The 27,477-nt window shown below is 33.5% G+C and overlaps 20 protein-coding genes and 1 pseudogene across 20 annotated transcripts; 10 read left to right on the top strand and 11 right to left on the bottom strand. All coding sequences in view use genetic code 6, as the record gives it.

Moving 5' to 3' along the window:
* Positions 1 to 11: 11 nt before the first annotated feature.
* SS50377_24919 (uncharacterized protein) lies at positions 12 to 1,229 on the top strand (the record flags this gene model as incomplete). Its single annotated transcript, XM_067908757.1, has 1 exon — positions 12 to 1,229. The coding sequence occupies one exon, from the start codon at positions 12 to 14 to the stop codon at positions 1,227 to 1,229; it is 1,218 nt and encodes a 405-aa protein (XP_067763578.1).
* A 376-nt stretch (positions 1,230 to 1,605) lies between these two features.
* Positions 1,606 to 1,875, bottom strand: SS50377_24918 (uncharacterized protein; the record flags this gene model as incomplete). The annotated part of the gene is made up of 1 exon (XM_067908756.1): positions 1,606 to 1,875. The coding sequence occupies one exon, from the start codon at positions 1,873 to 1,875 to the stop codon at positions 1,606 to 1,608; it is 270 nt and encodes an 89-aa protein (XP_067763577.1).
* A 233-nt stretch (positions 1,876 to 2,108) lies between these two features.
* SS50377_24917 (Kinesin-like protein) lies at positions 2,109 to 4,472 on the bottom strand (the record flags this gene model as incomplete). Its single annotated transcript, XM_067908755.1, has 1 exon — positions 2,109 to 4,472. The coding sequence occupies one exon, from the start codon at positions 4,470 to 4,472 to the stop codon at positions 2,109 to 2,111; it is 2,364 nt and encodes a 787-aa protein (XP_067763576.1).
* Positions 4,473 to 4,526: 54 nt separating this feature from the next.
* Positions 4,527 to 5,372, bottom strand: SS50377_24916 (Ankyrin repeat-containing protein; the record flags this gene model as incomplete). Its single annotated transcript, XM_067908754.1, has 1 exon — positions 4,527 to 5,372. The coding sequence occupies one exon, from the start codon at positions 5,370 to 5,372 to the stop codon at positions 4,527 to 4,529; it is 846 nt and encodes a 281-aa protein (XP_067763575.1).
* SS50377_24915 (Hypothetical protein) lies at positions 5,335 to 5,754 on the bottom strand (annotated as a pseudogene).
* Positions 5,755 to 6,008: 254 nt separating this feature from the next.
* SS50377_24914 (Myb-like DNA-binding domain-containing protein) lies at positions 6,009 to 6,440 on the bottom strand (the record flags this gene model as incomplete). Its single annotated transcript, XM_067908753.1, has 1 exon — positions 6,009 to 6,440. The coding sequence occupies one exon, from the start codon at positions 6,438 to 6,440 to the stop codon at positions 6,009 to 6,011; it is 432 nt and encodes a 143-aa protein (XP_067763574.1).
* Positions 6,441 to 6,946: 506 nt separating this feature from the next.
* On the top strand, positions 6,947 to 7,198 carry SS50377_24913 (uncharacterized protein; the record flags this gene model as incomplete). Its single annotated transcript, XM_067908752.1, has 1 exon — positions 6,947 to 7,198. The coding sequence occupies one exon, from the start codon at positions 6,947 to 6,949 to the stop codon at positions 7,196 to 7,198; it is 252 nt and encodes an 83-aa protein (XP_067763573.1).
* A 71-nt stretch (positions 7,199 to 7,269) lies between these two features.
* SS50377_24912 (uncharacterized protein) lies at positions 7,270 to 7,605 on the bottom strand (the record flags this gene model as incomplete). The annotated part of the gene is made up of 1 exon (XM_067908751.1): positions 7,270 to 7,605. One exon carries the CDS (start codon positions 7,603 to 7,605, stop codon positions 7,270 to 7,272), a length of 336 nt encoding a protein of 111 aa, XP_067763572.1.
* Positions 7,606 to 7,653: 48 nt separating this feature from the next.
* SS50377_24911 (uncharacterized protein) lies at positions 7,654 to 7,887 on the bottom strand (the record flags this gene model as incomplete). Its single annotated transcript, XM_067908750.1, has 1 exon — positions 7,654 to 7,887. The coding sequence occupies one exon, from the start codon at positions 7,885 to 7,887 to the stop codon at positions 7,654 to 7,656; it is 234 nt and encodes a 77-aa protein (XP_067763571.1).
* Positions 7,888 to 8,141: 254 nt separating this feature from the next.
* Positions 8,142 to 8,393, bottom strand: SS50377_24910 (uncharacterized protein; the record flags this gene model as incomplete). The annotated part of the gene is made up of 1 exon (XM_067908749.1): positions 8,142 to 8,393. The coding sequence occupies one exon, from the start codon at positions 8,391 to 8,393 to the stop codon at positions 8,142 to 8,144; it is 252 nt and encodes an 83-aa protein (XP_067763570.1).
* A 506-nt stretch (positions 8,394 to 8,899) lies between these two features.
* Positions 8,900 to 9,331, top strand: SS50377_24909 (Myb-like DNA-binding domain-containing protein; the record flags this gene model as incomplete). The annotated part of the gene is made up of 1 exon (XM_067908748.1): positions 8,900 to 9,331. The coding sequence occupies one exon, from the start codon at positions 8,900 to 8,902 to the stop codon at positions 9,329 to 9,331; it is 432 nt and encodes a 143-aa protein (XP_067763569.1).
* A 267-nt stretch (positions 9,332 to 9,598) lies between these two features.
* Positions 9,599 to 13,837, bottom strand: SS50377_24908 (uncharacterized protein; the record flags this gene model as incomplete). The annotated part of the gene is made up of 1 exon (XM_067908747.1): positions 9,599 to 13,837. The coding sequence occupies one exon, from the start codon at positions 13,835 to 13,837 to the stop codon at positions 9,599 to 9,601; it is 4,239 nt and encodes a 1,412-aa protein (XP_067763568.1).
* A 437-nt stretch (positions 13,838 to 14,274) lies between these two features.
* Positions 14,275 to 15,483, bottom strand: SS50377_24907 (Cathepsin L; the record flags this gene model as incomplete). The annotated part of the gene is made up of 1 exon (XM_067908746.1): positions 14,275 to 15,483. The coding sequence occupies one exon, from the start codon at positions 15,481 to 15,483 to the stop codon at positions 14,275 to 14,277; it is 1,209 nt and encodes a 402-aa protein (XP_067763567.1).
* A 196-nt stretch (positions 15,484 to 15,679) lies between these two features.
* On the top strand, positions 15,680 to 16,288 carry SS50377_24906 (Transmembrane domain-containing protein; the record flags this gene model as incomplete). The annotated part of the gene is made up of 1 exon (XM_067908745.1): positions 15,680 to 16,288. One exon carries the CDS (start codon positions 15,680 to 15,682, stop codon positions 16,286 to 16,288), a length of 609 nt encoding a protein of 202 aa, XP_067763566.1.
* Positions 16,289 to 18,125: 1,837 nt separating this feature from the next.
* Positions 18,126 to 20,003, top strand: SS50377_24905 (Kinesin-like protein; the record flags this gene model as incomplete). The annotated part of the gene is made up of 1 exon (XM_067908744.1): positions 18,126 to 20,003. The coding sequence occupies one exon, from the start codon at positions 18,126 to 18,128 to the stop codon at positions 20,001 to 20,003; it is 1,878 nt and encodes a 625-aa protein (XP_067763565.1).
* A 254-nt stretch (positions 20,004 to 20,257) lies between these two features.
* SS50377_24904 (uncharacterized protein) lies at positions 20,258 to 20,686 on the top strand (the record flags this gene model as incomplete). Its single annotated transcript, XM_067908743.1, has 1 exon — positions 20,258 to 20,686. The coding sequence occupies one exon, from the start codon at positions 20,258 to 20,260 to the stop codon at positions 20,684 to 20,686; it is 429 nt and encodes a 142-aa protein (XP_067763564.1).
* A 36-nt stretch (positions 20,687 to 20,722) lies between these two features.
* On the top strand, positions 20,723 to 21,349 carry SS50377_24903 (uncharacterized protein; the record flags this gene model as incomplete). The annotated part of the gene is made up of 1 exon (XM_067908742.1): positions 20,723 to 21,349. One exon carries the CDS (start codon positions 20,723 to 20,725, stop codon positions 21,347 to 21,349), a length of 627 nt encoding a protein of 208 aa, XP_067763563.1.
* Positions 21,350 to 21,451: 102 nt separating this feature from the next.
* On the top strand, positions 21,452 to 22,531 carry SS50377_24902 (Kinase, CAMK CAMKL; the record flags this gene model as incomplete). Its single annotated transcript, XM_067908741.1, has 1 exon — positions 21,452 to 22,531. The coding sequence occupies one exon, from the start codon at positions 21,452 to 21,454 to the stop codon at positions 22,529 to 22,531; it is 1,080 nt and encodes a 359-aa protein (XP_067763562.1).
* A 362-nt stretch (positions 22,532 to 22,893) lies between these two features.
* On the top strand, positions 22,894 to 23,691 carry SS50377_24901 (uncharacterized protein; the record flags this gene model as incomplete). The annotated part of the gene is made up of 1 exon (XM_067908740.1): positions 22,894 to 23,691. The coding sequence occupies one exon, from the start codon at positions 22,894 to 22,896 to the stop codon at positions 23,689 to 23,691; it is 798 nt and encodes a 265-aa protein (XP_067763561.1).
* A 1,044-nt stretch (positions 23,692 to 24,735) lies between these two features.
* Positions 24,736 to 25,182, bottom strand: SS50377_24900 (uncharacterized protein; the record flags this gene model as incomplete). The annotated part of the gene is made up of 1 exon (XM_067908739.1): positions 24,736 to 25,182. The coding sequence occupies one exon, from the start codon at positions 25,180 to 25,182 to the stop codon at positions 24,736 to 24,738; it is 447 nt and encodes a 148-aa protein (XP_067763560.1).
* A 601-nt stretch (positions 25,183 to 25,783) lies between these two features.
* SS50377_24899 (uncharacterized protein) lies at positions 25,784 to 27,241 on the top strand (the record flags this gene model as incomplete). The annotated part of the gene is made up of 1 exon (XM_067908738.1): positions 25,784 to 27,241. One exon carries the CDS (start codon positions 25,784 to 25,786, stop codon positions 27,239 to 27,241), a length of 1,458 nt encoding a protein of 485 aa, XP_067763559.1.
* Between the last annotated feature and the right edge of the window lie 236 nt (positions 27,242 to 27,477).

Genomic DNA, 27,477 nt, shown 5'->3' with positions numbered 1-27,477 from the left:
CTTAACCTTTAATGCTAATAATTCTCAACCTAGCTTATTCTTTCAACGGTACCATCGCGAGCCCCGATACGAACTTTTCAACCACGCTAAACGTCACATCGTCAAAATACATAACGAAAATACTAATTTCTAGCACTAAGCTATTAACCTACGAAAATGGCCTCATGGTCGTGGAGTTCATCAAAATAAACCGCACCGACGAGATCGTCGAACAAACTTCCTACACACCAGTCCTCTATCCAACTGATCTCTCCGGTTTTCAGCTCATTTCTAGCAACGGTAACGTGCAGATTTTCCAGAAGAATTCGTCCTATCCTCCCAAGACCGGCCAGTTCAATATCCACTAAACCTAAACTGAGACGATCACTTTCCACGGAAATATCCCAAAAAAGTACGAAATCGTCGGCCTGGATCCGATTTTCCGTCAGTCCTATGGCAGCTACGTCGTATATTATGACAGATTCGAGCTCGCGTTCACAGCAAAAATCTTTAGCATTTCTGCCACAAATACACCGCAAACAAACTCCACAGCTGGACCCCAGCAACAACTTTTTTGCAACTCCTCGACCGAGTAGGCACTCGCACTCGCTCTTTCCCTGAGTGCAGCAGCGTAGAATCAATCAGTAACTTACTCTGCGTAGGCGTTCGTAAACTGCGTTTTCACGCTTCGGCAGTTCGGCTGCGCACACTCAGACCTTGACGAGATCCTGCGATTTCTCGCTTCGCGCAGCGGGCATCTTCCCTTAGGAGGCACGTACTTGGCGCTCGAAGGCGCGTGCGATGCAGATGCATTCACAGACAGTTTTGGAATCCTACGGACTGCGAGGCGTGTGCCGCCGGCGCAGGTGCCCGAAAAGGCGCGCGCGGGCCCACTTTTGGTGAGTTTCTGCGCTCCAGCCGATTTTGGGCTCTACCACAGCGGGATCGTAGAGGTAAACTTGGCTTGCGAGCACTTGGTGTCAGGGGTCATAACGGGTGTGGTCGACGGCGTCTACGTCGTACGGACATTTGTGGGGAGTTTTGCAACCTTCCAGATGAGCCAGAACAGCGAATTTTTGGCGTATGATATCTAGGTTGCGTTTCTGAGTTAGCGGTTCAGCGAGGTTCTGGTCGTTTTCGGGGTGATGGCGGTGGCGATCGTTCTGGTCTTCTGTGTGGTCTTGTGGTACCTGTATTACAGGCGGCAACAGGAGGTCAAGCCGCAGGCAGCGGAAGAAATTTATGAGTGATTTATTGGCTCACATCAGCAGATACGAGCTGGCGAAGGCGTCCTCGCTGCTCTCGAGGGGTTCCTTTTCTTGAATTATTTGTGTGGGGAAGTTGGTATGCGCGTAGGAATAAGGGGAGTTCGGCAAAGCTTCCATTTCGTAGTTGAAGCATCTCGAAGAGTGCAGGTTCTTCTTGATCAAGGACAGGACAGGTGCATCCATTTCGTAGTGAAAGTAGTTTTTCAGTACTAGCGATGTTTGGCTTCGTATATCAAAAACATTTTGTAGAGGTCTACATAGTGCCAGTAACCGCCTCTATATATTTTGGCTGTTCGCATACAAGCTTAAAAATAAGCCGCAGAGATTATTCTATAAGTTGAGTGAAATCTCTAAAAATTCATTATATGTGCTTTTCCCAAGGCATTGGCCTCCCAACTGCGGGTTTTCGGATGTGCGTCTTGATGCTCTGAAGCTGGTTCCTGGCGGGGCTCTGGATGCAGCTGTCAGTCGAGGAAAACTGCTTTATCGGCGATCGACTTTTCTGAACCGTTTTTGGCCGAATGAATATATTTCTTGAGTTTACAGCCATTGGCGGGTGCCGCAAGTGCAGATATTCCATGGGGCCGATCTTCACTTTGTAGTACCCGTCTGCGAGCTTCGGTAGCATTTTATCTGAAAACTATAAATAATCTATCTTTTGTATAGTTTTACTAACAAAAATATTACTCTACAAAACGATTATTATACAAATTAATTATTATTCGTCAATGTGTGGTTTCTATGTACTCAAACTACTTATTATTTATATAATAATTATAATATACTATTTACTTATTTCTACGGTTTCTGATTTTTACATACATATATTTATTATATATTAATATAAATAATATTTTCACCTCAGAACCCCCACTGCTAATACGCTTTTTTAGAGAGCTCGGCCGTCCCCTGGCAGCTCCCAGTGTTCGTCCCGAAACCGCTACCAGGCCTGCTCTGGAACCCCGAATTCGGCCTCCCGGACGAGATTTCCTGCGCGGTGCTGTGGCGCGACAGCGTGCCGCTCTGAGGCCGCGGCGAAATGTGCACGTTCATGTTCAGGTGAATCGCCGCCGGCTTCGGCTTCACGAAACCCGTCTTCAGATGCGGCTGATTGAGCCCGCTGCTCGCCGTAGAACACGCAGAACTCGGCCTCGTAAACGACATCCCAGTTTGCTTTTTACAATTTCCATTTTTGCTTTCCACTCCTTAAAAAGGAGTGAAAAATTGAATTATATTTGCAATTTTTCCAGGTAATTATTTCGGTATTTGGGCGTCGCTCAGAATCAAACACGTGTGAATCGATTTCCGGTGCTTAGAAAGCTGCTTTGCGGGGCTCTGCTGGGAGAGCAGGTACTGCAGCACCTGCGATTCGTTCACAATGAACGAGTCCAGCTTCCCCTCGCGGGCCAGATGCAGCGTGCTCGAGACCGCCTTGTAGCTCGAAACGAGCCATTTCACAGCCTCCTGGAGCTGAAAATTTGCATTTTGGACACTTTCCAAAATTTCACTTTGAATTTGACTTTTCACTCCTAATTTTTGTTCAAGTTCGTCGAGCTGAAACTGCCATTTCCGGTCGATTTGCTCTCTAAATTGCATATTTTGGACGTCCATTGCGCTCTGAATTTGCGCGCGTTCGTCCTCGATCAGGGCGTCGATTTCGGCGTTTCCGGGCGCTAAAGGAGCGGAAAATGTAGAATTTTGAAGCGAAATTTGAGTTTTTAGGAGCGAATCTGCGCCCTGCGCGATTTTGCGGACGGCGTCGAGTTTCTGGGCGTCTTTTTCGCGCATTTTGAGCTCGAAAAGCTGCGAATTTTGCGCGATTTGAGCGGTCAAATCTTCGATTTTTGCCTTGAAATCCGACGTCTGCTGGCGGTTCTGGCCTTTAAGGTAGCTGAGCTCCTTGGAAACCTGCTGGAATTGGTCGTTTTTCGCGATTAATTTTTGGCGCAGGACCGAAATTGAGTCTTTTTGGGGGGCGATTTGGGACGTCTGGGGTGCATTTTGGGGCAATTAAGAAATTTGAGAGTTTTTGATAAATTATGTGTTTTCTGAGCTTTTTGGTCTGAACGAGGTTTGTTTGGTGCTTAGCGTCTCTGTTTTGCTTATATCATCTTGGCTCCAGTTAAATGGTGCTTCAGATTGCTATATGGTTTCTTCTAATGTTTATTTTTGCTTTTTGGTGTCTTCTAGCTCAATTTTGAGCTACAAATTCTCCTCCTGGAGCTTTTTGATTAGGTGCGTTTGACCTATTTTTTCTACGTCTGTGTACTGAATATTTGGGTTGTTGACGACATTTCTGCAGCGATTTGCGAACTGGATGCTTTGGATGCTTTCATCTTCTTGCGATGAGTCGATCGTGCAGATAATGCTTGTATAGCTGTTTCCGCCGAGACTCTAGCTTAAAAGCTTAGTGAGCTTGCTGTCTCTATACGGAATATGCTCTTTTCGGGTCGAAAGCGCATTCACGACCTGACACAAAGTACTCAGTGTCTTGTTGATGCTTTAAGCCTCTGCCAGTCTGATTCCCTCCGAATTTCCTTTTCGAATGCTCTCGCTGCCTGCCAGATCAACAATCGTGAGTACAGACGCTGTGCTCTCCTAGTCACCTCGGCTAATCTACCGAACACCGAAATTGATCAAAACGTGGCTCCGGGACGACTTCTCATTCGCGTAATTTGAGCCCACAATTCGGTTCTAGATGGCCTTGTTTAGGATCTAAATTCCCTGCTCAGCAGAGCTGATTTCGACGGTCGTCAAATTGTCACAGAAAAATCCTTGCTCGTTCTGGCGAATGTTCAGCGGCTGGTTGTTGATCAAATCTGTCGGCTTGTCGAAGTACAGCTCTAGCAGCGAGATGTAAACCGTGGAGTTCGCAATGCTCTGGCGCGCCTCGAGGCTCTTGAAAATCTGCTCTAAAACCTGCGGAGCGAGGCCTGGATTCGTCTCGTCCCCGATGGCAGTGTAGGACTTTCCCGTGAACGTGGCCCCGTAGCAGATAATCGACGAGTTATAAGACTGCATCAAATGCTTGACGGCAGGTAGTCCTATCTAATTCAGTACATCTGTTTAGGACGCGTTTGGCAGCAAAACGCCGTCTAGGGTGTAATGGTGAGTGGTTTTGGCATTGTTAGTCGACAGCTTTACGCATCCATCGTTTTGCTGAAAGGTGTATATTGGTGGTTCCGCGGACGGTCGCTCCCTTATGAAAACGCGGACATTGGACATGAATTCTGTAAAATATAATTCATACAATTCGCATATAATAATATATAATTATTATCACTTTTTCCTCCCCTGCATGCGCCCCTTTTAGAGCGGAGTTCGCCTGGCTATGAGTTTTTCAGCAGAATGCTAATTTTGTGCTCGCAATGCTTCATTTTCAGCAATTAAGCGCACGTTTTCCTACCTTAACTGTTCGTTTTCGCTCCTAAAATCCTCAACTAAAAACGTACCGTCTAACTCGCTAGTGATGACCTGTGTATCCTGATTGGGCGTCTATTCAACACCGTTATCGAAAACTGGTTCGTATTCCAAAGGCTACTATTGGCAATTATACTAAACATAATCACCCACAACGCGCAAGTTTAAAAAGTCAATTTTAATTCGATTTTCCACTCCAAATTATCCTTCAAAATCTAAACACTCCAAAAGCGCTTAATCGTCCGTTTTTTCGATTAAAAACAGAAGTTCAACTACTTTTTTCGAGCGGAATTTTATGGCTATTTCAAGGGCATTGAGGCCCGATTCGAGCCCCATGAACTCATATTTTGTGTTGACATTTGCAAAATCTAATAGTAAACGGGCACAATTCACGGCGTTGTAAATTGCCGCTATGTGGAGTGGAGAAATTGGAGTTGAAAGTTGAATTGGAGATGCATTCAAGGTAATTAACGGAAGTACTTAAAATGAGTCTGTTAATGCGGCGTAGTGGATCGCGGACAGGTTTGTTTGGGGAAAATTTAAAGGCGTTAGCAAGGGAATCACATTAAGGAGGTTGTGATAAGCTGCAAAATTTAGAGCGTGCGTAAAAGGGAAAATTGGTGATATAAGAGATGTAGTTCCAGAATTTATAAGTCCAGAGATAGAATCAGGATTATCTTAGAGCAGCTCTTCGAAAAAGTTCATTAAATGTGGAGTGGGTTAGGGATATGATATTATGATATAATAATATATAGTTTTTCATAAAATTTATGATTATGTGAAAACTATTTTGAAAAATGGAGCTTATAACTTGTAAGGAATGAGAATTAGCAGCTGGTGGAGTACGCGGCGGTGTGCAGCTGCATCCCAGCGTGGGTGGTGAGCCTGAATGTGAAGATCTGCGACAGTGGCTTCGGTGTACGACGCCGCTGCGAGTTTCCGGTGGTGCTGGAGGTGCTGCTGAAAAACTGCGGTGGGCGCGTAATCCTTCAGCGGATTAAGGAGCATGAGGCTGTGTTCGAGGTGCCGCTGACGGAGGGATGGGAGCGCGAGGTCGAGTGCGACGTGCTGTGAGAGAGTGAATCATAATATTTTTGGTGACTACCAGGCGGGTTGTTTTACAAAAACTATCGGATGAGAGTATGTTGCCAATTTACTATATTGTATCATTATTCAGACGAGACCTAGATAGTTCTTAGCAAAATGAGGAGTGTAAAAATAATGCACAGGCAGGGCCGGGAGCAGCGAGACACACACCTGCACTCCGTAGAGACATAGGAGATAAGCGAGTAGGACCTATCGCTATTGTTCCAATACTTTTGAGTGATTTTTGCGAATATCTCACTAAAGTGCATCGATCCCCATATCCCGACACCGTTTCCAGATCTACTGCGACGTCCTGGTTGTTAAAACCTTAGATGCAACCCGACAGCTTAGTTGCTAGTCCGTTATGAGCATTTTTAGCATATGGTCCTCTTCTTAGCTCCACCGCCCTTTCACAATTCCAGGCTAGATTACACGTGTCCAATGCTGCTAGCACTACTTTGCAGTAAAAGTAGACTAGGTTTACTCGTTGATGTGTTATGCTAACTGCCCGTAGCTAAGAAGATGGGTCTGCTTGAGGTAATGGAGCATTTCATCCTGTTACTTGGTCCAGAATTGCTTTGTTGGATGCGTACTCTTCGCATGGAGGAGTTCTCCTAGTAATTAACCCTTGAAGCATGCCTCAATTCTGCGCAGTATCTCAAGTGATTCCTTTTCCGCTTTCTCCATTTAAATTTAAGGTTAACGAATACAAGATACGAGATATATGATATATTACGGCTCATACCAAGTTACCATGATTGTGGGTCGATGTAAATATCATAATGTATAATATATTTGTATAATAAATTATTTTTACTTTATGATAGTATACACCCTTAATGAGACGTATACATGAATAAAAGTTAAATTATAATATATATGATAATATTACTTGTTACTAAGTCCTGCTATTATATTGATAATAAGAGGTATTATGTTTTCCACAATTACACTATCATAATAATTATCGTAATACTTTCTAATGGAAACGGAAACTGTGAATTTTACCATGTAATATATTTGTGATATTTTATTCGGTTTAAGAATAAATTTATAACTATTTCGAAGTTCCACAATTCAATAAAGTATACAAAGTTCTATTGTTAGACCATCAGTCCAGTTTCGTATTATTTTTATTTCAATAATAGATAAATCAAATTATTATAAACTACTTAAGTTTATAAATATCAGAAATGAAGACTAGGCCATCACAGATCCAATCATCAAAAACACATAGTCTCCACAATCTACTAGCCAGAAGAACTATCAAAGAATAAATACCACCTGAATCTCCTTGTTAACATTTTTAATAAGCATTTCCTTTAAAAAACATAGGAACAGATAACTAAACTCTAGAACTATCAAGTGATATATTTGAAAAAGATGAGACAATATTGGCACAAAAGATGATTATAGATTTCAGCCTGCTTGAGCTGTAATTGTGATATAGTGTATATATTTTATATTGTTTTTATTTGTTAATGATTTAGAACGTGTCATATAAATACTTTGTGTGTCATCTTCGTTGTAGATTTAAAATATTATTATATATTCTAAATAATTTATTATAAGATTCTATTATGAAAATCAAATAATAAGAATACATTTAATACTTTAATGTATTCAGATGAGTAAACAGGAATTATAATTATTACTCTATTATGTATTTAAACACAAGTTTGAACCAGATATTTAAAGGATATTCATCCATTTTTATAACTAATATTACTAAATCACGTTTAACTTAAATATCAACCCGTGGCTATTTAAACATTATGTATACTAAAGGAGCTAAGTTATATATTAACTTGAATAAAATATGCTAATTTATAATATAGAATAAGTAAACCATTACATAATTCAGAATTTAAAATATAATGATATCTATAATAACTACACATCAAAGATCACTATCATATTCTTCAATTTTATCTCCAGGTTTCATATTTAGATCAGATGTTTCTGGTTCTTATGGTTCTTCTTTAGGAAGTTTTTATTATGATTTTTACGCTAACATCTCATCTAACTAATAATTTTATTACGAGGTTGATAACCTTACAGTATCTACCTTCAGTTAGGATGTATTATCTTAATCTTATGCTAACACAATTTATTTTACATTACCGCAACCCATTTAAAAAGTTTATTTTTACCATCAAACATATATAATATTATATAATATACATTATAATTCCTGTTTACTCATCTGAATACATTAAAGTATTAAATGTATTCTTATTATTTGATTTTCATAATAGAATCTTATAATAAATTATTTAGAATATATAATAATATTTTAAATCTACAACGAAGATGACACACAAAGTATTTATATGACACGTTCTAAATCATTAACAAATAAAAACAATATAAAATATATACACTATATCACAATTACAGCTCAAGCAGGCTGAAATCTATAATCATCTTTTGTGCCAATATTGTCTCATCTTTTTCAAATATATCACTTGATAGTTCTAGAGTTTAGTTATCTGTTCCTATGTTTTTTAAAGGAAATGCTTATTAAAAATGTTAACAAGGAGATTCAGGTGGTATTTATTCTTTGATAGTTCTTCTGGCTAGTAGATTGTGGAGACTATGTGTTTTTGATGATTGGATCTGTGATGGCCTAGTCTTCATTTCTGATATTTATAAACTTAAGTAGTTTATAATAATTTGATTTATCTATTATTGAAATAAAAATAATACGAAACTGGACTGATGGTCTAACAATAGAACTTTGTATACTTTATTGAATTGTGGAACTTCGAAATAGTTATAAATTTATTCTTAAACCGAATAAAATATCACAAATATATTACATGGTAAAATTCACAGTTTCCGTTTCCATTAGAAAGTATTACGATAATTATTATGATAGTGTAATTGTGGAAAACATAATACCTCTTATTATCAATATAATAGCAGGACTTAGTAACAAGTAATATTATCATATATATTATAATTTAACTTTTATTCATGTATACGTCTCATTAAGGGTGTATACTATCATAAAGTAAAAATAATTTATTATACAAATATATTATACATTATGATATTTACATCGACCCACAATCATGGTAACTTGGTATGAGCCGTAATATATCATATATCTCGTATCTTGTATTCGTTAACCTTAAATTTAAATGGAGAAAGCGGAAAAGGAATCACTTGAGATACTGCGCAGAATTGAGGCATGCTTCAAGGGTTAATTACTAGGAGAACTCCTCCATGCGAAGAGTACGCATCCAACAAAGCAATTCTGGACCAAGTAACAGGATGAAATGCTCCATTACCTCAAGCAGACCCATCTTCTTAGCTACGGGCAGTTAGCATAACACATCAACGAGTAAACCTAGTCTACTTTTACTGCAAAGTAGTGCTAGCAGCATTGGACACGTGTAATCTAGCCTGGAATTGTGAAAGGGCGGTGGAGCTAAGAAGAGGACCATATGCTAAAAATGCTCATAACGGACTAGCAACTAAGCTGTCGGGTTGCATCTAAGGTTTTAACAACCAGGACGTCGCAGTAGATCTGGAAACGGTGTCGGGATATGGGGATCGATGCACTTTAGTGAGATATTCGCAAAAATCACTCAAAAGTATTGGAACAATAGCGATAGGTCCTACTCGCTTATCTCCTATGTCTCTACGGAGTGCAGGTGTGTGTCTCGCTGCTCCCGGCCCTGCCTGTGCATTATTTTTACACTCCTCATTTTGCTAAGAACTATCTAGGTCTCGTCTGAATAATGATACAATATAGTAAATTGGCAACATACTCTCATCCGATAGTTTTTGTAAAACAACCCGCCTGGTAGTCACCAAAAATATTATGATTCACTCTCTCACAGCACGTCGCACTCGACCTCGCGCTCCCATCCCTCCGTCAGCGGCACCTCGAACACAGCCTCATGCTCCTTAATCCGCTGAAGGATTACGCGCCCACCGCAGTTTTTCAGCAGCACCTCCAGCACCACCGGAAACTCGCAGCGGCGTCGTACACCGAAGCCACTGTCGCAGATCTTCACATTCAGGCTCACCACCCACGCTGGGATGCAGCTGCACACCGCCGCGTACTCCACCAGCTGCTAATTCTCCCGACCACCAAATCTTCGCACCATATGGCTCAGTAACGAAACACTGTTAGTACCGGGTTCGAACCTAGGATGTCGAATGCCTTCTTGTGTCCTACTAAGTCGTCCAAGGCTAATTTTAGCCTCGTGATGCTCCAAATTTTGTAGAATAGCGTTCCCACGCAGGTTTTGGAATTAAAATCCCTTGATAAACCTACATGCCTGCCAAACCACCTTCAACGGTATGTTTTTCGGTAATTTTAGGCTAGTAAAATCGACACTGGTAGTCGAATTTTGAAGTGCCAACCGATGAATTGCGTCCTTTGTCTACGACACATTTACGGAGAAAGTCTGGCTATTAGGCTCAGCAAATTATGCGTAAATTAAGTTTAGAAGTCGTTCAGTAAGAACATGCTACACATAATCACGATTTTATTTGTTGATTTAAAGTGTTAAAATAATGCTACTGATGTCTTGATGGACGAAGCTTCGGTATATTCCGTGATATAACTGCATATAACTATTGTAAAAATAAATATCTGGGAAAAGGAAATTTCCCTGCGCTGTACAACGAGATTATGATAACGCTGATCTTGCACATGCTTAAATAATTGATAGGCAAGAGTTCAATTACTCGTTCACCACGCAACACTTTGGACATAGAAACCTCTTAAACGGGTTCTAATCAATAAAAATTGGCACACAAATATTCGCCTAGTAAGTATCCCTACGGGCATCATTTGCTACAATGGTCTTTTGGGCCAAAAAGTTCAAGTTTTTACGAAATCGTAAGAAAATTGAAGTTGGAAGAGAGCGAAAATGAGGTATTTTATTTTGTATAATTATTGTATTAGGCGTGGAGAATTGTTACTAAACTTAGCGTTAAGAAAAACCTATAAGCTTCAAATTTGTCGTAACCGTCGAAAATAACGGAAAATTTATTAGAGAGTTCACAAAGAGTGTATAATTTGTATAAGAGTAGCTTGTAAATTCGATAATTGGTTGTTGTTCCTATAAGCCAAATATTGTTCTTATGAATTTCCGTGAAATTGGTGTAATGCGTCCACCGTAGCAAAGTTTAAAGTATTCATCAGCTATTGTGCGCTCCTTCAAATCTACTGTTTCAATTTATGAAACTATTTGCTTATCTGCTTCTTTTATCAGTTAGAATGAGTTGATTTTATCAAAAGTTGCCTAAGGAAGTTAGTCTTCAATTAGCTTACAACAAGAAATAATAGGATTAATCTGCTTAAAATTTAGTTTATGTGGTTATTTTACTTAATAAATTTTTGTAATTTTCGAAGGTATCTTTTTAAGATTTTCTATTGCTTTTTAGGAATTTTCATGAGGTAAAACTACTACTTCTGAAAAATTTAAATCTGTTAAATCTGGAGAAATAGAAATTTAATGAGAATATTTTTATAACTAATGTTGTAACTAATCTATTTATTAATCATTGTCAGTAAGTATTAAATATTTACTTCTAGAATTTTTCAGATTTAACAATTATAAAATTTACTTTGCCATACCAGTTGGATGTGGAAAAAGTATGGGTTTTTGAAGTGGAGATCTAAATAAAGAGTTTGGTATAGAAAATTCAGTATCTGGAGTATAAAAACTATATGTTTAGCTAAATATATCCTTCTAAATATTTAACTTAAAATAATTATCAAATTTAAAGTAACTTAAATTTTAGATAATAGAATTAGTTGTATTAGGTAAATTTATACTTTCTATTTCTGACCTAATATATTCTTCCAAGAATTTTGCATTAAATTTAATACTCTAACTATTTTACTTAATTATTCTTTTCATATATTATTTCATGATATGATATTATTTTGTTGAATTATGGAGCTAAGATATTGATGATATTCGGGAATTTGCTAAGACCAATCCTAAAGATTTGCCAAATTAAGAAACTGGGCCATTATATATATTTTTAATAGAATTAGGTACATCTTCAGTTTTGAACTCATATAATCCATCAAAATCTAAAATACAATCAAAATTAAGTTAAAGCTAACAACTTAAATTCAAAAATTAATCATCTTATTCATCATATTCTGGTTGTTATATTAATTTTTAAACTAATTCAAAACATCGTAATTATTATTATATCCCAAACTCAGAATCAGGTTACGTTTTCACACCAATTTTATTATCATTTTCTAAGTTTTATATCCAAATTAGTAAATCTTTTGCACAAGGTTCCGTAATATCACTTTTAAGACATTCGGCAACATTTTCGCAATTATTTTTTTCAAAATCATAACCAAGCACTCCATTCCTAATAACTTATATCATTTAGCTTTAATTTTCATTCTAGCTTATCTTTGTTCGTATACCTATTTAAGTTTCTAGTTATGTAACAATGTCATCATCTTCCTATGAATCGAAAAACTCTCTCATTTTACAAATAATTTCATTTTAACTAATTTAGTTTTCTTGGAAAACTATTTCTTATACTTCTATTTCTCTCTCTTTTATCACATTATCCTATTCAATAAGACAGTATTCAATAGAGCTTTTTGCAGCACTCTCTAGCTGAAATAGTAGTACGTCATCATCGTTTGTTAAAAATTCAGGTTTAAATGAATCAAGCAATTCTTAATCTATTTTCTACATTAAAAAAGCTTAATTAAACCATTTAAACTTACCATTTTCTCCGCTTACAATTAATTTGAAATCCGTTGGAATATCACAAATATTATGAAATCTCAGCTTTTTCTATGTTAGAAAAACATCAAATCTATTAATTATAGCAAAATCGAATTATTTTACATTAAGTTCTCGTAAAACTGGAGAAAAGTCAATTTTTTTACTAATAAGCGAATCAAAATCCACAGTAACTAAATCCAAATCAATAAGGTCGAAGTTCTGCTCGACTTTTTACTCGCCAAAAAAATTCATTCGCAGTTTTTCCCAACCGAAACTAAACATTTCGTGCGACTATGACTTCTTTACTGAGTGGAATTTGTTCCACGCAAAAATTCTAACATTTTTTGATAGTTCGTTTGGTAGCTATTTGATGTGTTATTATGATGAAATTAAAAGCGCAGTTTTCTTATTACTAAATTAGCAAAACTGATTAATGAGAAAATTAGCACTTTATGGGTCTTAAATTGGAAGGACTGCAGCTTTTTCTTTGAGTCTAAGCGCTGAAAGAGCAGCAAGAATAGCATACTTTTCATAAGGTCTGTTATTTGGTAGAACTGTAGCTAACTTTTGTGTCGTTGTTGAAAATGGTAAAATTTATACTATATCGTTTAAAACACCTTTCTATCGTTTTTTATCTATATTTCGTAAAGTTTCACTTAAATTTGTTGATTTTTTAGTTTTTTGAAAAGAAAGAATAAGTTTAGAAAGTATATTTTTTGCCTTTGAGTTTGAAGTGACTAGAGACGTAAGTAAGGACGAACAAGTTAAAGTATCCTGTAAAGATTTTTAAGTTTATAATATTAAATTGTAGACTGGAGTATTTCGAGTTGATTATTTAGATTTTTTATTGATAATAATCTGAGATAACTATCTAAGAGTCTAAATTTTTGTTTAATGATTATTTATTAACTAATCATGTTTTTATTTGATTTCATATATTAAAAATTAATTGAGCGTCCCTAAATTATGACCCGAACTAACTGCAAATGGAATCCCATGCGCTGAAAATGATGGTAACGTCTTAACTTCTAGTGCTTCATGAGAAAAGTTTGAAACAATTGTTAAAGGCATATCTAAATCTAAAGTCGTTAAGCAGTTATTACTTAATCCAACGCCCACATTCTATTCTAGTTTTCTACGTACTTAACCTATTAAAGGGTTCGCTGGTAAAGGATTTGTTTCAAAAGAATAATGAACCAATTACGTCGTTTACAATGCTGCAAGTTTAAAAATTAGTTAATTGATATTTATTGAAGGGTAAAACTATTCTATAAGCTAAGTATGTGGAATAGGAGAAATAAGAGTTTAATAGGATGTCTACAAGTCTGAAAGTTATGAATACCTTGACATTTTCTAGGAAAGGGTGATAATTACTAATATTAGTTATATTAAAACTAATATATTTTAATTGTCTAAATTTACCTAACTACAATAATATATAAAATAATTTCAATAATATATTTTAATTACAAAAAATATGAAACATAATACTCTTCTTTTTTCTAATACTAAGCTTGATATTAACTAAGATAAATAATGCACAATGCATATATTTTTAATTTACACATAAACTATTGTAAAATAACATAATCTCATCTACATATTATGAAACTGATTTTATAAACAATTATAGTATATCTTAAACTTTGTTGCTGATGGATACTTTTTAATCTCGATAACAATATAATAACTATAAATCTTAAATATTCATCTTACTTTTCTGAATTACAGTTTGTTACCCGCAACCTTACAATCAACTAACCAACCTCATTTATTATATTTCACAATCATTCATATTTTTCATCATATGACACTAATATCCACTGATTATCTGGATATTCTGGATTAAATGCCCAGTTTACTACGAAAATTAAACTCCCTACACAGCTGAAACAAAGTAACCAGTATACAACCGTTAAACAGAATACCATACCCTATTTTTCGTAACTTCCATCCTCTCTATCAACCCCATTCTAACCTCGCTTCACACTTGCCCATTCGGTCTCTAAATCGGTTTGCGATATTGAAAAGTTATATAGCTAAGCGAAGACACCCATTACCTCCCGCTCAGTACAATATGCATTACTCCCAATTTTCACGAAAAATAGACCATTCACGCCCCATTTTGTGCCCCACGAGTTCTAAAAAACCCAAATATCTTCCCCCTTGTACTTCCCGTACCCAACTAGCAGAATCTGGTGATTTGAAAACTGCCCGCTGCACCTACCATTTAAAATCCCATCTTTGTAAGAATTTAATTTTGAACTCGATTTTCCGCTTCCAGTATTCATTTAACCAGAAAGCGGTAGTCCGCGGTTTAGCACATTTTTAATCAACTGAATCTAAAAATCGTTCCATTATGTCTCATTTTGAATACTAAACACTGCTTTCTGGCAATCTTTTACCTCGAAAATCTGAAATATTTTACTCGGAAAATTCGATAATTTAGCAGGTTGTGGACGTGCTGTAAACTTAGAAAACATGGCTATGTAAGGGTTATCGAAGCTTAGGTTGAACTTCTGTTGTATTAAGTCTTGGATGATAAACTGGAAATGGCCGCCATAACAGTAGCGGTTCACACCGGACGTTGAACCGGAAATGAGCTACTAGACAGATATTTGTCTGGACTTATTGAATGAGGAGTTTTGGTATAAAATGGCCTCCAAAATGAACTTAGCTGGAATAGCGTAGCAGGACCCGCATAGACCCTGGTTTATCGAGTTATGGACTAAGGAGTGCTCGAAAAGCATTAGGGAATTTCTCACATTTTTCACTATAAATGGTGCGAATAATGGATCGTAAATGGAGGAAAAACTAGCATAAAATGGTGAGTCTGGTGTTAAGCAATTCGTTTGTATGTTAAACGGTGCTTAAGAATATTTCTGACAAAAAAATAGCTTTGCTTCGTTTCTAGCAGTAACTGTAGGATAAAAAAGGTTGTTTTCATTCTCAAATACTGCGAATCGATAATCACATTAGCATAAAATAAGAAGCATTTTAAAAGGTTATCATACTAGTTAATATATATTATAGTTAATTTTATTGTCTTTGTAAATTAAATAAAGAATTAAATATAAAAAGTTGTTATTAACAAATAAGTTTAATTAATTATCTGATTAATGTTTATAGAAAAAATTATTATTACTATTTACTATAAAATAATGATAATATATAACTTTCTATCTTTATTAAATGCGTTGCAACTTTTGTTCATATATAAGTAATTTAGCTTCTAGATTTATTTATACAATTTTTATCAGTTTAATATTAGCAGTATGTACTTTACTTATTGCGGATACACTTCTTGTTACAACAAATCTTACCTAAGATTCTTTCCTTTCTTAATAAATAGATTCACAGTTCACTGAATTATCTGATCCTATTAGATTGGAAACATATTATTTTAAGTTTCAGCTTCCTGGTGTAACACAAATCGCAACTTTACTCACTGGGGAATAATGTCTTGTATATGATGTACACGTAACAAAAACCCTTTCATAACTCCCATCTAAATATCATCCAGTCAAAGAATAACTAGATTTTCTGAAGCCTTATGATATTGTTTGTGTTGACTAAGATTCTTATGACCATCTGAAGGATAGTGCAATATTTTAAAAACTAAACATGATTCTTATTATTTCAGCTATTGTATTCCTCATCGTGATGATATTTGTTACATTGAGTATTTGGTTATGTTGTGATGGATTCTGTGGTTGTAAATGCTTTAAAATATTTACTATTTGCTGTGATGATAATAGCGATGAAAATACCCATCTTATAAGCAATACACATTAGATTTGAGTCACTCTGAATGTATTCTTATCTTTACTTATATACTTATTTAGTGTTTATAATAAATTTACTCTAGTGTATTGTCATTGCATCATATTATCTACCTTGTCTCGAAAAATAGAGAAAACATAAACTTTACTAATTAAGATTCATAATCGTTTGTTGTTACTACAAGTATAATTTATCAACGTAAAACCATGGTGATAATTTATTTTTAAAATATAATTTACTAATATATTAAACTGTAATTGTGAGTTTCAAAGAAAACCAGAGGTTTTGTTTTTCTAAGACTAAGTAAATTATTTTACACATATATTAAATATAATTAACAATATTTAATCTTAAATTTGGTTCAAAAGTACTTACAATAGTTATTCGCATTATTCAGATAAATATACAAAAATTGTGATACAATTCTCTTCAGTAACTACTACATGGTTGTTTCTTTGAATTTATATTAGTCTAATGATAATTATAAAATTATTTAAACCATAAATTATAATAAAATGTAAAATAAAAATAAAATTACTCTAATAAATATCTTTATGTTATTACTTTCTTAATATCAAAAACAGAGATGGATTTATTTGATATGCCTTCACAAAGTTCGTGCTCTTTTGAAAAATAAGACAGCTAATAGTTAAATAGTAAGACTATTATGGTTAATCAGAATACTTCCGGGTTAGCTATTTTAATGATTTTTGAATTGACATTTCTACTTTTAGAGATAAATATACGACCATATTAATCATGCTTGGCAAAGTATCAGATGACTTTTGAAATTGAGATCTAGCTGTCTACATAGATAGTCTTTTAGCTTGGTTCGATTGTTTTACTAACGGTTGGGAAAAACTCTTGCATTAAAAGAAGATATCGCCTTATTTTTTCTAGTATATAGTTAATTACCACAGAATTTCTTATTTAACAGGAGTATATATTAAACTGTAGGGTTAGTTACTTTTACAAAATTTATAGATTATTAATTTGGTGGCAGCATCTATTTTTAATTATTTTACGTTTTTCATACTAAATCTGTTAGTGAATAAATATTACATATTGAGTATAATTATTTATTACTGGTATATATAATGTAGATACTAAATTGATATATTCAAGTAAAACTGATCAAATTTCAGTTGATATAAAGTTCATATAGCATTAAAAATTATGTATTGCTTTATTTTGTTTACTTATAATAAAGCTTATTAATATTAATTCGTCTATTATATTTGATTTATATTTATATATAATTTTATAAATCATACGTTTGAGTTTTTTTAATTTACTTATTTCATCAAGTACTGATTTTAAATTAATTTTATTTATAATATAAAATAAATTAATATTTACTTATTAATAGGATGTTTATATTATTTTGATCAAACATAATACCACCAAGTGCACAATCTTTATGATTCACCTAAATTGTAATTATATTTATAAGACAAAAAATATAGATTTTACTTTATCTATAAAAATTTTAAATACTCATTTATATAACTGCAATTATAGTTAAATATAAGCATATTACTTCCTCTAAATTTTCAATACAATGACTTAATTTTTCAAATAGTTATAGACTACAAGATATTAGTTATTGCGAAAACTATAAAATAAGAAAAATTTCATTTTCAAATTAATAAATATGTTTCAAACGTCCACTAAATAACAGCTTCAGCCTTTTACTTTATCATACAAGTATATCAGCTGCTGTAAATCCAGATAATATTAAACAGTATAATAACCAGGTATATTTTATTGAAATTAAAAAAACTTAATATTACCTTGAAATTTTATCAATTTATTTTATAACTTGTATAATATATGGTATATTTCAAAATTTAAAATGACTTAAATTCAGACAGTTATCAGAATCCGACCACCGATCTCCTAGGATTTGAAATTCTCCTAGAAAAATAATGCTGCGATAAAAATTTCTAACTAGCAGGTGCGAATTCAGCGTGGCGATTATGAGCGCAGAGAGTTCACATTTGATAGAGTTTTTGACGAAAATGATCAGTAGACCCAAGTGTATGACTACATCCAAGAGGGTATACTATCTGATATTCAGAATGGCATCAACCGAACGATTCTGACGTATGGCCAGACCAGTTCAGGAAAAACATACACGCTCTTTGGCAGCGAATCTTCGCCTCTGCTGACGGGTAAAAATCAGTTTTACCCGGAATAGACGGACGGCATCCTCCCACGGCTGCTGTAAAGCATTTTCTAGCAGCTTCCGAGCCAGAATTTTACCTGCACGCTACAATACGTCCAACTCTATAATAACAACATCTACGACCTGCTGCAAAAGAACCCCACGCCGCTGAAATTAAAGCAGAATGAGACCTCGCTTTTCAACCACAATTCACTTTAAATTCAAATTTCCACTCTAAATTCGATTATCGCGCTCCTAACGTCATCAGCCTCCCGAAGAGTCAACGCGCAGACGCAAATGAACGCAAATTCGTCTCGTTCGCACACAATTTTGAGTTTGAATTTCACTTTCAATTCGAATTTCCACTCCACATTAACTTTTTGCGATTTGGCGGGTTCCGAGCGCGTCCAGAAGACGAATTCGCGCGGTCTGCAGCTCGAAGAGGCGAAGTGCATAAACCAGTCGCTTTCGTGCCTGCAGAACGTCGTTTTGGCGCTTTCGAGCCGCAAAAAACACGTCCCGTTCCGCGATTCGACGCTCACGAAACTGCTCCAAAACAGCCTTTCGGGCAACGCCAAAACGACGATTTTCGGCAACATTGGCCCCTGCGAGGCGCACTTCGAGGAGAGCTTTTCGAGCCTCAATTTCGTCAATCGCTGCAAGGCCATCAGGACGAATTTGAGGGCAAATAAGGGCCCCTCGCAGCCCGAAAAAATCGCCTTCGACGGCAGCCTCGAAATGACGGTTTTTGGCCGTTTTGGGCTCGTCGCAGAGGACAAAAATGCTGTTGGGTACGTCCGCTGCTGCTGCGGGCGCTGTGGGTGCAATTTGACGGTTGTGGATGAGGGCGATTTTGGGGAGAGTTTTGAGGGTGAAAATGAGGAAAATGATGATATTAATGATAATGATGATGTTAATAGGTCGAATTCGGTTTTTTTGGAGCAAAATAAGGGGCCAAATACCGAAAATCTCGTTAAATCGCTGCAGATGGAAATAGACGTTTTGCGGCACGAAAACATGCGCCAGAAGCAGCTTTTGGAGGTATTTTTCGACTCCGTGAAGGTGCTGCGGGCGAGCGATCACATTCGGGAGTTTATGGGCGAAATTGGGCCGGAGGTGGAGGTGGAGGGCGAGTAATTTGACGCGGAATCGCCGTAAAATGCGATTTACTGCTCTTAGGACGTCGATTTGGGGTACAAGCGGTTCGAGATGAAGAAAGTTGAGGTGAATGACGCGGATTACGAATTTAGCGAAAAGGAGGTCGATAGGAAGGTTAATATTCTGAAATAGCCAGTTGCGTAAAAAACGAGTCTGCTCGATCAGATGAATCAGGTGGTTTAGAGTGCGAATGAGCAGAAGGCGGAGCAGGCATAAATGGGTTAGTAAGGGGTGGTTGATATCAGTAAAAGAGATTACAGCGAATTTAAGTGCTAAAAGGTTAAAATTGATGATGATCTGGTAAATAAATATTTGAACAAGGGGCCCAAGTTAATTATTACTAAAAATTCATTGCCTAATGAAAAATAAAAGTTTAGAGTGCCAGATACACCGCAAGGATGCTTCTGATTTCAGTATTTTTAATTTGTTTAATTATTATATTGTTATATAAGGGTAACTGAAATAGAATTATTTCCTAGGATATTTATATTATAAAGTTATAAAATAACGTATAAAATAATAAAATATTATTCTACCGAAAGACATATGAAAATATAGGAAAATATGTAGTATATTTTATGCTAGAGTAAATAATCTAGAATTTTATGTATACATTTTCAGCTATATTTAACTAATTGACTTTTATTAAAAATCTTAATTAAATGCGAGATAATAAAACTACGATGATTCATTCAACCCAACAAAAACTAGATAATCTCGCACAGAATCAGTACCTAGCAAGGAGCTAGTAGGTGATTAAACCCCTCGTCTGTCTGCCAATGATAAGTAAGTCGAACCAAATATCACATCTGAGCCTACATCCAATTTGCTGTGACAATATTCAACTTTATATGAAATCAAAATAGCAGCTATCGACAAGTATTTAGCGTATTTCGTAGTTCAAACTATCCTCTAGCCAGTCGAACGATGAAAATGTTAAAATAGAGTAACCTGCAAGAATTATATCCTGCATCAGCTAGACTGTTATCAATCCACTGACATTGTTCGATGACGACCAAGTAGGTACGCAGCACAACTGCTCTGAAAATATATGTGACTTATTTAATGATGTGGATGACGACATTTTCTGATTATTACGTTATTATATGTAAAACCAAATTAGCAAAATGAACAAAATAGTAAAACTGCAATAAAGTAACCACCCAACACTACCATCAGTTGAAAGCATCGAAGCTATGAAATTTAATCTCAAAAATGAACTTTCACACCTTATACTTTTCTAGGTCAACTAAGTATAGATATTAAAGCAAAACTCGTCGGTTATCAAACAGTCCCGTGACAAAATTGAACATCTTAAAATGTTATAAATCGCAAAACAAGAGCAGCTTATTGACAGCTAAGATCAGATTCGGCAGCAATTTTGGCCCCAGAAGAAGACAATCAAGTTCAGGACGGAGCGGAGGTACAGAGAACAGGTTGCAAAGGTCGCACGGTACGTTGAGAAACTTGATTATGCAGAAATTGTTGAAAACCGCCTGGAGGCTAAGCATGAGGAGATAATTTCGATTTGGGAAATTAGGGATGAAATCAAGAACTTGAGGGTCAAGTTACTTAGGATCAAAGAGGAGAATGCACAAATGGAGGAGAGAGTCAGATATGCAATCAAATGGATCTAGATTAATAGCTCTAAGATTAATTTTGAGATCAAGGAGATAAGTGCTCATGAAACTTTTTTGTAAAATCTGCTTCAGGATTCTTTGATAAATAATATTTATAGTGCAATTTTTTAGTGATAAAATATATAATAGCGATTTGAGTAAATGACGTAGTGTGAATAATTACTTGTAATTTATGATAATATTTAAAGGGTTTTCATTTCCGCTCCGAAATAGGACATGTCCGATGGAAGCTCTGACTCATCATCCACAGTAAAAGTACGCGTTAAGCGCGTATCAAATTATATTACTGGGTAAACTATAGCTAAATCACGTTTTGGTGAAATTAAGCAAGCTGTTCATATGACTAATGGTACAAAAGTCTGTATGAAGATCATTGAAAAGGCTAAATTTGAATCAATTGATTTTAAACTTCTTGTTAGAAAGCTTTAGGTCTTAAAGCTTGTGTAACATCCTTCTATTGTTAAAGTAATAGATATTATTGATACCCCACGACATATTTACGTAATTTCTGAGTTTATTGACGGCAATGATCTCTTTACCTGCTTAATGAGATAAAAATAATTCAGCATACCTTAAGTATTCGCTTAAATTACAAGTGCTATTCAATATGCTCACTCTAGAAAAATAGCACATAGAGATTTAAAGCTAGAATCTATTTTATTGGATAATTAAAATAATGTTAAAATAGTAGATTTTGGACTTGGATAAGTATTAGAAAGAGATTTTTCTATCGTTTCACCTAATTATGCAGCTCCAGAATTGTTGAATTCTAAAAGAATTAAACATGATAGATGTGATTTTTGGGCACTTGGTGTAGTATTTTATGCTATATTAAATGGGGTTCTACCTTTTTGTGGTGATGATTCTGAAAGTGTTCTAAACCTAGTTTTGACTTAAAAAATTGAGCCGGTGAAAGATATACCAGAGATGGCAAATGAATGTGTGTTAGGTCTTTTAAATAGAGATGCATCAAAAAGATGGGGCATTAAATAACTTTAAGCAAGCGAATATATTGTTGACTAATATAAAAAGCCAGTTGAACCTAATGTTTCAGAAATTATAGATTTTCGAATAGTTTATACAATGATAAGTTAAGTTCCAGAATGGAATGCAGTTAAAGTTATTAAAATGCTTAATGGCAACAAATTTAACCATGTTACTGCGACTTATTATTTACTAAGTGAACGGAGAGATGAAAAGATGAAGTAATGGGATTTTAACGAATAAAAGTAATTTGCTTAAGCTTTAGGTATCAATCTTACAGAAGATGGGGATATAGAGATAATTGAAGATTGATACAGAGAATATTTTATTTATGGTATTATTTAATGAAAATCGTATTATTATTTGTTTTGGGAACAATTCATCTTAGCAAACAAACTATATGTATAAATAAATTTTTGAATCATTCAGATATAATAACTTGCAGAAAATAGTATAAATTGCTAGATTTTGGTATGACTATATGAATAATAATTAAAAATTTAAATATCAGTTGAGTTTTTAACTTGATCCATAAAAAGACTAGAATAGCTCTTACTTTATTATTTCATTATAAATATTATATTTGAATAGTATATAGATACTGACTTAACATAGAATTCATTTTCACCGTAATAAAATGATAATATATAATATATTTATATCGCAATATTGAAATGAGCTTTGCTGAATTATATTTTTTACATAGAAATGGTAGCAATTTTTATGCTTATTAGTCTAATAAAAGCTATGTATTTTCATCTAAAGGCAAACTTCTAAGAGTAATCGAAACCTAGATTGAATTATCTGCGACCGAAACTCCAAGATAATATTCAGTCGTTTATTTTGACTCTAGATATTTTGGATTTTTAGACAATCAATCTTTTTTGCTATCTTATGAATAAATTCAATCTGTGAACTCTTGTGTTTCAAGGCCATTTGGGGTATGTTTTTTTAATTCAGTTATAGTTAATGCTTAGAAAAATCCTCTTTTTAAAACGTCATAGATAGCATCATTTGGAAATTTTTTGTTAGCATTAGAGAATAGGGTGCTTACTCAATATAAGAATAGTCTTAAAAGACTAAACTAACAGTTTCAGTTTCCATTAGATAGTTCTGATAGTTGTCTTGAAATGGTTACGTAATTTAATTAATATTTGGTGTTAAAAGATAAAATTAGTGTTTACTTGGTAGAAGTTTAACGCGACTATTTTAGAGTTAGTACGACTGATGATCCATCAGAACTTTTCTTAGATGGTTAGGTTTTTGGTGATTATATTAGATTAAATATGTTAGCTGATCCTATCCTACTCAGTACTGCAATAAAAGATCTTTTTGCTGTTAAATTTGAAGGAATCTCAAACTAGCATTTTGAAAAAATAAATAGGGAACATCAAAATAGTGTTTTAACGCCAATGAGAACATTTAGAAAAGATGTATTTTAAATATAAATTATGGAAGAAAGTGATTAGTGAAATAAATGTATAAAATATATATTATTAGTGTAGGTTATTTTTTAAACTATATTAATGAGCAACATTAACCTATCTCAATCAGAATCTCCATCATTTTAGCAATGCTCACTTAATTATTAACAACTGAACGAAAAATAAGTAATATTACAGGCTCCTCCACCTTTATCTTAACTATACACATTTTAACCATATTATTCTCATGTTTCATTATAAAATATAACAATTATACATAAAAGTTAATTTATTAGACCTTTCATCAGTCTAATATAAGACATACTACCAAATTATTAATTAAAATTAAGATTTTAATCTATTATATTTTAATTCTCAACTCCATACAGAAATGAGAAAAAATTTATAACCCCAAAAAACTTATTTAATTTAGCGCCATTTGTATTAGAAAAAATTATATAATATTATGCGTAACCATATACAAATCAGTTATGTTGTTCAAAAGAAGGATACACAATTATCCCTATTTTTAGAGACATTGATGCTATTGATTTGACTTTTCTACTACATGTTTTAAAAAATAGAGAGCATACTAATCATGCATTTTAACTCGCTAGAGATTTAATAAAATAATAATAGTTATAATCAAAATTGTATAGGAAATATTCTAAGAAAGATTAATCAAAAGTTAGTGTTAGCGAAATTTTTAAAATAATTTGCAGGACTGACTCAGAGATTTGATAAAATAATACAGATTTACAGAACGTGTGAGTTTCTATTAAAATAGTATTAAGATCACATAATAGAATGGTTTAATTATCTCAGTCAAATCATGTAACCAGTTTTTCATTTTAAGTAGGCACATACTAAACTTGAAGTCCGTTAAGAACATTAATTTGTATGTTCTATCTATTAATACTTAAATCTAATTTTAAATTTAAATTTTATAGATAACTTTGTGTGAATAATTTTTTGATCAAGTAAAATTTGGCATAATTGAAACAAGTTCATAGTTACTTATATTTCACGGTAACTATTAGTTATGTAGTAAATATTAATATTAGAGGAACACAAAATTTGATATTATTTAAATCACTTTAGTTCTTGAATTAATTGCTTAACTTCGGAATTAACCGAATCAATATCATTTTTTAAATGTTTCTCTAAAAATTTTCGGGCTCTTGATAAGTCCTCTATTTTTTTAAATATAGATGGTTCATCAATAACGGTACTTTGCTTTAAGATAGGGATTTAATTTATTTCTAAATTATCTTTTAATTCTACTAGAATATTCTTATTTTCTAGTATATTATCATTTACATAACTTTTAAAATCATCAATTTCAATTTACAAACTAAGAGACTAGTGATTTTACTGATTTAACTAGATAAGATTATTAATATTTTATAACTTACCAGATGACTGCTATGAGCTAGTTAATGATTTCCTCAGTTCAGTTACTTCATCTAATTATGGGCAAACTTAATGTTTCATAGTATACTTTTGCTTAGCTGTTTAAATTAGGTCATTAATCTCCATTTTGAAATTTAAATTTAATTATAATAAATACACATATTTAAATTTTTAAATGGACTCGAATAGCCATCAACTTAGGCTTCTTAAGACTGAGCTTTATAATCTTAAAAATTTAACATAAATTTATAAACTATTAGATATAAAACTTACTGTTGATAAGATAATATCGTAGCTATAAATTGTTCATACTCTTCCATTAGAATTTTAATAAAAATAATTAAAATAATATATTGCTCAGCTAAATGAAATTATAATTCCTATTAATCTGTCAATTTTACAAAAGTCTGACCTTCAACTGTAACTAAATAAAATTATAGCTGCCTGTAAAGAATTAGCGTATTGGTTCTTTCCCGATTCTTTTTCAACATTTAATGCAACATCAGATTAAGAAAATTAAATTTTACGATTAAATGATGTATATTATAAATCTATAAACTCATGCTAGACAGTACTAACCGAACATAGGAATGAATTAGAGTCTTTAAAATTGAGTTTTTAACAAATATTGAATTTAGATAGTTTTTAAGAATTTATATAAAAAATTATTAGTAATGAAGAGATTAATAAAGGGTTATTTCTTCAAATTTAAGTCCTTAAATAGTTAATGGAGTAATAGTGCAGATTAGAGATAGATTCTAACATTAAAATTAACAACATTGAAAAGATCGTTGCTCAGGAAGTGTAGTCGAAAGTTGATATTCAAACCTTATTTGATAATAATCATTCATAGATGTAAGAACATATATAAAATTTAGGATAAAATAGTGAACTAAAACTGGATACAATGTAACTTTCATTCTAAAATAATATAGCAGAATTATAAGAATAGAATAAGTCAATAAGAGAAAGGGACTAATTACTTCAAAAATAAGCATTGTTAAATTACAAAAAACAATAATAAAAAGCTTTAACATAGCAGGAAAAAAATTTCAACTAAAGAATGCAACACATTTCTTCAGAACAGGAAACAACGTTAAATAATATGCACTAGTCCATGAATTCTTAGATATTATAAATTTAACAATAGCAAGATATCATGTAAATCTAATATTAAGCATAGATAAGTCAGATTGTTACGAAATAAGATGCTATGTAATAAAATTCAGATCATTAAATATCTGCTTTAAAGTCGTAATTATAAGAGTATCAAGAGTATAATTAAAAACTTTAACAAATAGTTACATAATAATAAAGTTAACTAAGCAGTTTTGAAAAGAAAACATTATAAAGCCTGTCAAATTAAGAAATTTTACTAACTACCTTGACATAAGATGCAAACAACGCACTAATTGCTGCGAAGACAGATCTTATTAATAATATTGAAACCGTTTAGTAAGCATTTTCCCATTAGTATAATGAACTTAATACTATTATATAAACTAACTAATAAGATATTGCTACACTTAATTCATAAATGGCGTAAGCAAATGATATTTTATCTTTAAACTAAGCATAAACAGATACACACAAATAATCAATATCTGAATTAGAGATAAATTTGTTAAAAACAAATGAATATATTTAAACTTAGATTTAGTTACGTGACTAAAATTAGCTTACTCAAAATTCATTAAATAACGCATTTGAAATTTCTTTATATTCTATGGAAAACGTTTAGAATGCTTAAAAATTAACATTATAGGACAATTTTAAAGCATTAGATTACATATAACAAAAATAATCTGATTTGGCGGCTAGCTCAGTATTTTTGGGGTCAAACTCGAAACTATTCAATGAATATATGGTAAAGAATGGCTAAGAACTACGTGGTCTAGAAGAACGAATGGAGTTTAATGAAAAATTAAATTAACTAAATAAGTAAAAAGCCGAATAATTCTCAGGATAAATGTTAGAAAATGAGCCTATTTTGACAGAACTAACATTCGATGTTAAGAAAATTAAAACAAATTTTAGTGATTGGAAGGATCGTATTGAAGGAGTAGAAAGCTAATTGGAAATAGGAATAAGTGAAATTAAAGGTGAGATGGGTAGTTTATAAGTGTAACTAGAAGGTGTTAAAAAAAGGAGGGGTAGAGAAGACAGTAATGTTGGAGAGCAATGAAATGAAGTATTTTCAATAACTTATAGTTGATGCTAGAAGTTGATAGATGAGAAACTAGATGAATTTTGCGTAATGCATGCTTATTTTATTTATTGAATCGTATACTACATTTGTATACTAAAAGTTCCTATGCTACAATTTACCTATTATATTATTTAAGACTAGTTATAGGTTGCTAAGAAATCTGAAAATAGTTTTTATACCGTAAATTATACTAAGTAAAATATCCCCTAAAT

This window comes from Spironucleus salmonicida, chromosome 5 (genome assembly GCF_000497125.1).
Source record: "Spironucleus salmonicida strain ATCC 50377 chromosome 5, whole genome shotgun sequence".
NCBI classification, from domain to species: domain Eukaryota; phylum Fornicata; order Diplomonadida; family Hexamitidae; genus Spironucleus; species Spironucleus salmonicida.
The sequence above is the reverse complement of the archived record's forward strand: the minus strand, read 5'-3'. Positions and strand labels throughout refer to the sequence as shown.